The sequence below is a fragment of the Neolamprologus brichardi genome, chromosome 14, assembly GCF_056152115.1.
Source record: "Neolamprologus brichardi isolate AB-2024 chromosome 14, ASM5615211v1, whole genome shotgun sequence".
Lineage (NCBI taxonomy): Eukaryota > Metazoa > Chordata > Actinopteri > Cichliformes > Cichlidae > Neolamprologus > Neolamprologus brichardi.
The window spans coordinates 16181612-16190468 of record NC_142117.1 but is presented as its reverse complement, the minus strand read 5'-3'; the positions used below and the strand labels follow the sequence as shown (position 1 = coordinate 16190468).

Below are 8857 nucleotides of genomic sequence, written 5' to 3'. Positions count from 1 at the left end.
CAGGATAAAACCTCTTGATTTTAGTGTCACGTAGAACTAGATTCAGGCCAAAGATTGCATTTAAGCAACATCGGTGATTAGAAGCCAGTGTTTTGATCTTTTTGTTTTTGTTTTTTTAAAGTCTTTCTGATAAGGTTATTTTAAAGTTTATTTTTTAAGTCATAGACCTATTTATATTGGTTTCCCTGGTTTTAAACAGAAAATTTAAGCTCTTCATTAAAACAAATGTAGTGTTTACCCGTACAGGTACTGACAGCCACTAGAGGTCCCTTTACTCAACGTTTACATTCATTAGTAACTTCCTTCTCAAATGCCAAATGCTAATGCTTGCCAGATTAAATAGGCTTGTTAAGGGACAATATGTTTTGTTCTTAATATCAGATTATGTTATCTGTCATGTCTTTTTCATCATTCATATTCTATTGATGAGACTTTCGATGGAGGAGTAGCAAATACGCAAAGATTAACTGGTGATTTCTACATTGTTTTTACTAGCTGCATGTACAAAAACTCAGAAAGCCTTTCAAGAAGGCAGAGTAAAGATGAATTTATAATACCTTCATTTAGACTGCGTATTTATCAGATTTTTGCTGACATTGACTCTACTTCAGAATACAATATATATTTTTGCGTTCAACATTTGATAATGTGTCATGCGCAAAAGCATCAGCTCTAAGAGCCTTGCTTAGAGAATGCTTTGTAGTAAATCAGAAGAGTCGACTCCCATTGAGCGAGAGCCAGTGTTGTGCCAAAAAGTGATTGTCTGCCAAAAACTGATTTCCGGTATTTGCCAAAAAGTGATTGCTCATATTTAAAGTGCTATAAGTAAGTTGTTGGGCTATAATATGTTAAACATATGTCAAATGCATCCCTTATGGAAGACATAAAGTCATCTTGAGCCACAAACAACATTCTTGTAACAAGATAGAGGCTGCAATCAGTTTTTGGCAGTGACTTTTATATAACCTTTATTTATGCAGTAAAAAAATCTCATTAACATTAAAAATGTATTTTGTAAGAGTAAGTTGCCAAACAGGACAGCAGAAATGGCAGCAAATATTACAATAGTTCTGTAAAAATATTTTAAGTGGGGATAAAGGACCTGATTGGTTATAATGTAAGTACAAGTTGTAAAGATACTTAAAAAACAGCTAATTTTTTAATTCTCTATATAACCCCTTTGTAAACCCTGTTCACCGAAGTCTATTTACGAACATACGCAAAGATATTACACATAAAAAATACACAGAAACACTGGAAATCAGTTTTTGGCAGACAATCACTTTTTGGCACAACACCGGCTCCTCACTTTATTTCCTTTCACTGTTCAGCTCTCACACAGTGGCTCAGCTATCCTCCAATCCCTCCATATTGTGGCCAATCACATGCGAGGATATAGGATAATATCATTATGTGAAAAACAGAGAGGGTGAGAGACGTGGCAGTCAAGTGGAGTGTGCGTCTGTCTTCTCAGTAAGTGATTGAGACAGTAGACAGCGGTGAGGAGGGCTGTGCGAGTGCATCGCAAAAACACATAAATATGCCTGACACCTGTAAACTAAGCAGCATCTGGCTGCAGTTTAAATACTCTTTTGTCTCGGTCTCGTCTCAACTTTGTCTTGGTCTCGATACCCTCTGGTCTTGGTATTGTCTTGGTCTTGGTTTAGGCGGTCTTGACTACAAGTCTAATGATCTCATCCACTTGCATATCTGGTGTGATCAGAGGTGGCAAAAGTATAGCTATTCGGTACAAGTCGTACAGTTATTAGTGTTAAGAAATACTCCAGTAAAAGTTGAAGTATTATACTGATTAAACTTCTTTACTTTTTGAGTACATTTCAGAGCCTCTTAAAAAGTACAGCCTCTGAAATCCACTTAAAGAAAGTAAATGGGTCAATGGGTCTAGTTTATGTTGCCTACATTGTTGAGGATGACTTTGCATCTAAACAGGAAAATGAGCACAGTCAGGGGTTAAAGTAGCATTCAGCAGGCGGGGGAACCCTAAATTTGGTTGTAATGGCTCAGTGTGGGGAAACACGACTGAAAATAAATTCTACTGAGAGCTCCTGCAGATTTTCTTAGTGTAGAGGCTGTGATCAGCTGATCTGCTGCTCTTTGTGGATGGACACAACTGAACTCAGCATGATGTCAGCAGATGTTTCATGAGTTGTCCTGGCTGATTTCCATCCTCTGCACTAACAATGCACTGTTCATACTGTCTTTTTTTCTAGATGGTATAAAGTTGGTATGTTGGTGGAATTCAGTCAGTGGATCTCAGTATTATCAGCTAAAAGTCATCTTTAGTTTGACCATGAGCACCACAGCCACTGTGTATCAGTCACACACTGTTCTTTTCTCTGCACTAACCTTCAGAGTTTTTCAAGCAACCTATAAATAGCAGTTAGTCTGCCTCAGTTTGATTTGCAGCATGTTTCGTGATACGAAAAACATAATGCCACATCCAGTATCTGATTTAAAAACATAAGGACTTACATGCAAGCTTTAAATTTCCAGTTTATCAAATACCACCGAGAAGTCATTACCTATAAATATAGCCTCTCTTCCTCTCCTGACCTCTTTCTTATCTTGCTCCATCTCTGAATGAATTTAGCTCTTTCTATTTTCTTCCTGTGAAATACAGCAGCTGGAGCTTTAGCTAGCAACACACTGTGAGACAAACAGCACACAAACAGTTTGTGTGTTTGCTGAGCTGATAGAAATGCTATCTGTTCCGATAGTAATAACTTATAGGGCTGTCAGCGTTAAAGCGTTAATGCCGCGTTAAAGCATCAATGCTGACAGCCCTACTTAAAAGTGGAAATAAATAAATAAATTATAAAGATCAATCAACTGGACCAATATGGCAAAGCTGTAATGTTCCACTTGGGAAAATAAATCTGTTGCGCATTTTTATTGGCCTTCAGATTGCTACAGTGCCGAACAACACAGGCCAAAGGAAAAGAAACTGTTGTGAGGAAGGCAAGGGAAGAGCAGGGAGGAAAGGATAACTGGAAAACCATACTATGTTATGCCATGTTTTGATTCTCTTTAAAGGGTAGAAAACATGTTGGATCACACTACATTCAAATCTACCGCAGAAATGTAAATAGCATGTTGTTCTTTACCACTGATATTGACTAAAATGACCAGTTTGCCTGCTGACCCTGTAAAGTTTACACCTGCACAGGTGCATTGTCGAGCCCTGACTGCTGGAAGAACGCAAGTTCTGAGAAATTACCATTTCAGGTCCTCCAAAAAACCCATCATGTTGCCTCTTCAAAGTGATGTCTGCAACCTTGTGGAAAATGTTGAAATTAGAGATCACAGTGTTAGTTAACATCTGTCACTCCCACCCTGAGACATCTGATTTGGGAGGCAGCTGCCTCATAGATTAATTTATGAAACAATATCATGCCTAAATTTTTACACTGTATTTTATATTTTACTTCATTATCCAAACATTTCTATTACTGTTGGACTTAACATACAAATTAGTCACCCAGCTGTGCATATAAGTAGAACTGAAATTATCAATTATTAAAGTTTTGATTAGCTTTTTTGTTTTGTTTTTAGACAAAAATGAAGAACGATATTGAGAAACTGGATCTTAGGTCATACAAATTCCCTACAAATTGTAAACAAAACCATATGAAATGGTCATTTTTGTGACGGCTGGTGAGGCCAAAAGGCAATATGGACCCAAAATGCAGATTCAAACACGGAGAACATGAATGAGCTGCGAACTGACACTTGGCAGCAGATGATCTGGCCAAGAGTAATAGTCAGTGCTGGTCTTAAATACAGCTGTGATAATGAGCTTCAGGTGCAGCTCCAGGGAGGAAATGAGGTCAGCTCCACCCAGAGGAGGAGACTCGCAGCTCTACAGAAAAATTCTGCCAGTCACCCAAACCATGACAGTACCCCCCCCCCCCCCCTCCCCCATCACCATGGGCTAGTATACCGTGGTGAAAGTTTGCGTGACTCAGTCCTGAGTGGAATGTCCTTGCCCGCCAGCCATACATTTTGTCTTCGTGTGTAAACTGGAGCAATTGAATGGCGTTGATAGGCATACTGGTGTTGGCAATTGACTGCCTGAGTAGTGCTTGCCTAGTCTGATCCCAAGCTCGTCGACAACGCTGTAGATGGTGTTGAATGGAAAGCTACTCAAGTTGCAGAGGATGTGAGTGAATTACGAGCGTATTCTGCCCAGTGCAGACAGGTGGACCATGTAAGGTCATGCAGCGGAGTATTGTTTCTAATTCTTGATTTAACCATTCAGTCTGACGGTTTGTTTGGGGATGATAACCAGAACTAAGACAAGGTTTGGCTCTGAGAGTGGTGCAGAAAGCCCAGGACGCGGTCAGAGACTATTTCTACAGGTAGTCCTGTCAACCTGTCAATGATGGTGAGTATGGTGTTTTTGTCAGCTGACAGGTGACGAGCATGATACGTGACCATGGCGTGACCATGCCCCCCTACATCCTGCAAGGATGTAGGGGGGCATGTAGGTAACCACGTTTAGTGGTAACCAACCAACCACTAAACGTAACCAACAAATGACACAGAGTTAGAGTGGAATTCAAATTTTTCTGCTTTGTTGTAGAGTTTCTTCTCAAGGAATCGCTGGAGCACTGCACAGACATGAGCTTGGTGTTTAGTGGGGTTTTTTGAGAAGATCAGAAAGTCATCCTGATAAACAAACCTGTCCAGAAAATCTAGAAACCAGAAGTAACTGTATTGCACAATTGCAAGGGTTGTGGAGAGGTAAGGTGAGTGCTTTGTCTTTACTGAAGACTTCAGCAAAAACATGCGCAAGACCAAAAGCGTCACTCCCTCTCCTCCAAAGATAGCTGCGATCTACAGATACATCAGTTTCGGGGCAGGCTCGCTGACGGAGGAGGTAGAAACCCTCTACAACTACCTGGCTCAACTACCTGGTTCCCCAGAAAACAGCTCTGGCTCAGGGGAAGCAGCGCCCCGGAAACAGGGCGTAAACGAAAACATGGCTGAGCCTTGGGGAATAGGAGTGGCTGTCTCTAGAGGAGGTGGCGGTATATGTGCGGCTGCAGCAGCTTCCAATGTGGGAACTCCACTGGGCTGGGATTCTTGGATGGCCGTAAGAATCTTAGCCTGGCTGTCACTGAGGGATTTTCACTGAACCAAAAGGTACTGGATTGCTTTTGGCTACCGAGTATCGCACCCTGCATCGTGATAGCCGTCCGGGTTGGATCTGCCTGGTGGGGCAGCAAAACTGACACAACAACACACAGGGAAACGAGGAACGAGGAGCAGATCACACCACAACCATAAATGATTAAGAAAGACGAATAAAACTCATAATATTCATTAAACTCAAAAAATAACACATGGTCAAAGACCCAGGCCCATGACAGAATTCATTGTTTTACTATGTGCACAAATTATAATCGTGCATTTTATCATTACTTCTATGAAATTATGGAAGCATTATGGAAGCTGGCAGCTTGGTGCTACTTGCTGTTAGAGAGGCTGGATGTTTGGATGGTTAGAGGTCAATAAACCCTGAATTAGACAATCGGAAGAACATGGATGGCATCTTATTTTTATGTACTGGACATTTTAATAATAAGTTCCACTTTCTTTCCTAAGAGGGTCCTCTACACTTCTATACAAATCTAATGTATTCATATGTATTATTCCTTTCAACTTAATAATTTGCATTTTGTATAAGTCTTTCCAGTTCCTTAAAGACTTGCTAATGTTTGTTTTAATCAGCTATTGTGTTATCTATCCCTTAAATTCCTCCTTATTATAAAGAAACTGCAACAGTAGACATTACTAGTTGTTATTAAATAGAGACAGGCAGTTCTGCATTTTGCAGCTCTGTTTCCTGCTTATTACACAGAAACTACCAGAGATATTTCCAGGTAATAGTCACACTTTTAAAGTTAGTCTTAATAGGTTATCAATGTGTTATTAAATGGAAACAGGCAGTTTTACATTTTGCTGCTCGATTTTCTGCTTATTACAATTTAGCAGGACTCGTCAGTGGGTAAAAAAATTAGTATTATGCACTCAGAAAACATGTTTGAAACATGTTTGAAACATGTTTGTCCTACAGCAGCCACAGTAGGCCACATGTAGTGTCCAATACACTTATATGATATAGGTTATTAATCATAAGGTCCACCTGTTTTTTAACCTTAAGAAATGGAGCTTCAGAGATTTAAAGTGTGTCTCCCTGTTGTGGTGTATGAAAATAACATTTACTGCACGTTTCTGTAATTACAGGTGTGAAGAAATCAAACTTCTGTGTATATATTTTATTTCTGTCAAACAATTTGAACAAAAACATGACAAAAAGGCAAACGATAAATGATAAAAAACAAATACCTCAATAGAATCTAAAATATTCCTTTTGTGAGAGAAAAAACTAGAAGTGCCAAGAATCTTGTTGCATAAGATGTGATGTTTCACAGAAATGTTGCAGAATGAGTAACGGTTCCACATTTGAAACCTCTAAAGATTCTTTAAAACACATTTACTTATCACCGAACTTAACCAGAAAAAAATCTTAGTAGCTCATGAAAAGTGAAGGCAGGGTATTTGTATCCATAGACCTTTTTTTGCTCATATAAATCAAGTCAAATTTAACAGCCAAGGCCAGCAGAATTTACTTATTCTTTTGTGAAACTTCAACTGTGATGGAAATTGGTATATTCCAGCAGTCCTGTCTGTGTATTAGAGTCAGTACACGATCATATTTTTGTCATCTCCTTGCCATTACTGGTGCTCTTGGTGTCCATATGGGTGATGCTGATCTTGGTGGTCGGTTCCTCGCTGATGAAGTGGAGGATGTTACGCAGTGAGCGGTTCATACTGTCTTTGAAGCTTTGACCCAGACACACATAGAGCAGAGGGTTGAGGCAGCTGTTGAAGTAAGCCAGGAAGAGCACTATAACGTGTGCCAGGTGAAGTTTGGGGCTCGCAGAGGAAACCCGAGGGGTGGTCAGTATGAGGAAATCCACGATGTGCAAAGGTATCCAGCACAAGAAGAAGCTCAGCACCACAGCGATGATGACCCTCAGGGTTTTCTTGGACCGGGTCCGACCTCGTGTCATTCTCCTCTGTGTCTTGCTGAAAACGACCAAGTGACAAACTAGAATAACCAGGAAAGGAATAATGAATCCAATCAGGAAGCGAAAAGCAGAGACAGGCCAGGCACTGTCTACAGTGTACTCCATCCTACACTCTCTCTTCTCGTCACCTGCCTTAATCTGCTTGGCGTACACAAACTGTGGGATACTGCCTATCAGGGCCAGGACCCACACAGCAACACATCCATAAGCACCCTGTTTGGGTCGCCTGTGGTTCTGACACCAGATGGGTCTGATGACCAGCAACAAACGATCCACGCTGATCACAACCAGCTGCAGGATGCTGCAGTACATCACCAGGTAAAACAGGCCTCTGATGAGCATGCAGGCCAGCGGACCGAAGTGCCAGTGATCGTCGTGAACCAGAGGGACCATAAGCAAGGGGATGGAGAGGCAGCACAGAAGATCAGCCAGAGCGAGGTTGAGGAACCAGAGGGAGGTGACAGAGCGGGACATGCAGAACCCCGTCACCCACACCACCACAGCATTTCCAGGCACACCCAGCAGGACCACAAGGCTGTACATGACCAGAGCCACTATCTGGATCGGCTTAATCTCAGGAGTCACAGACTCAATAATGTCAGGAAATGTGAAATTATCATCAGGAAATGTGTAATTATAGTCACTGAAATAATCCATGATTCCTTACAACTGTGAAGTATAGGGTATCAATTAGTGTCGTGCATAAAATTAACATTAGAATGAGAGAATGATTCATTCAACAATATCTGTGACAAATGTTTCATCGAATAGATTTTCACAATTTACTAAAATAATACGTTCAATCCAGAAAAGCTAATGTTTGTTTTTTAAATTCAAACTAATACTTTAGTATTAACTCACCAACTGTTCAGCCTCTGTTTGTGTTGCTCTGTCACCACTGAGAGGAAGTAGTAAAGCTCGTCTGCTTCTGTGCTTTATACTCTCACCCCACCCCACGCAAACACAATTGCACAAGATTCCTGCTAAAAGTACAAGTCCTCTGCACGTGAGTGTACATTTGATGACTGCAATCAAAAAAATTGGTTAATGTAAAAATGCAGTTTTTATGTCAAAATTTAAGTGTAACTTCACAGGAAATAATTAAATCATAGTTCATACACTGAGAAAAAAACAAAACAAACGGAAGCTGACCTCGACTACTTTGTCGTGCTTGCTTTATTCACCAGTTTACTGGTAGTGCTACAAATTATTTTTCCCTTATTTCAGTGCTCACTATAAAATAAAAGTCTATTGATATGTCAGGATCGGTAATTTTAAAAATAATTACTTCAAATGTCTATCTCGTCAAAATAAAAGTCTTAATAATCGTGTTTAAAGTATGAATACTAAATGTCATGGAGTAGCCCTGTGTCTTCTAATCACACAACACAGCGTGCTGGTACTGTAGCCTTGCCACACATGAAATTCTAGGAAATTAAAAGTTTTAGAGTTTTAAAATATAAATCTCAGTTGTACTCCCAATTGCAATTGGTCGGGGTTTTTTTTAGACCTTTAAGCCTAGTGGTATAGTCATTATCTTGGGGGATTTAGTCAATGTGCTATAAAGGAAGCAGAGTTTTGGAGATGTTTGTAGCATGATTTCATTGTATGTGGTTTCAGATAGCTAGATATGTTTCCTACTTTTACCTAACACCTGTCTTTTGATAATGGATTAAGCAATGTTATAAGATAATTTAGTATTTAATTGTTTGTTTGTTTTTTGGATTATGTGGCAGGAG

The 8857-nt window shown here is 40.0% G+C and overlaps 1 protein-coding gene across 1 annotated transcript; it reads right to left on the bottom strand.

Moving 5' to 3' along the window:
- Positions 1–6737: 6737 nt before the first annotated feature.
- Positions 6738–8013, bottom strand: LOC102797760 (C5a anaphylatoxin chemotactic receptor 1-like). The gene is made up of 2 exons (XM_006799948.3): positions 7980–8013; positions 6738–7787 (listed from the first exon to the last, which is right to left on the bottom strand). The coding sequence occupies exon 2, from the start codon at positions 7773–7775 to the stop codon at positions 6738–6740; it is 1038 nt and encodes a 345-aa protein (XP_006800011.2). The 5' UTR covers positions 7776–7787; positions 7980–8013.
- Between the last annotated feature and the right edge of the window lie 844 nt (positions 8014–8857).

What these genes read in the sequence shown, in the direction of transcription:
- LOC102797760 (XM_006799948.3), bottom strand. Translation starts at nt 7,775, where the DNA reads ATGGATTATTTCAGTGACTATAATTACACATTTCCTGATGATAATTTC.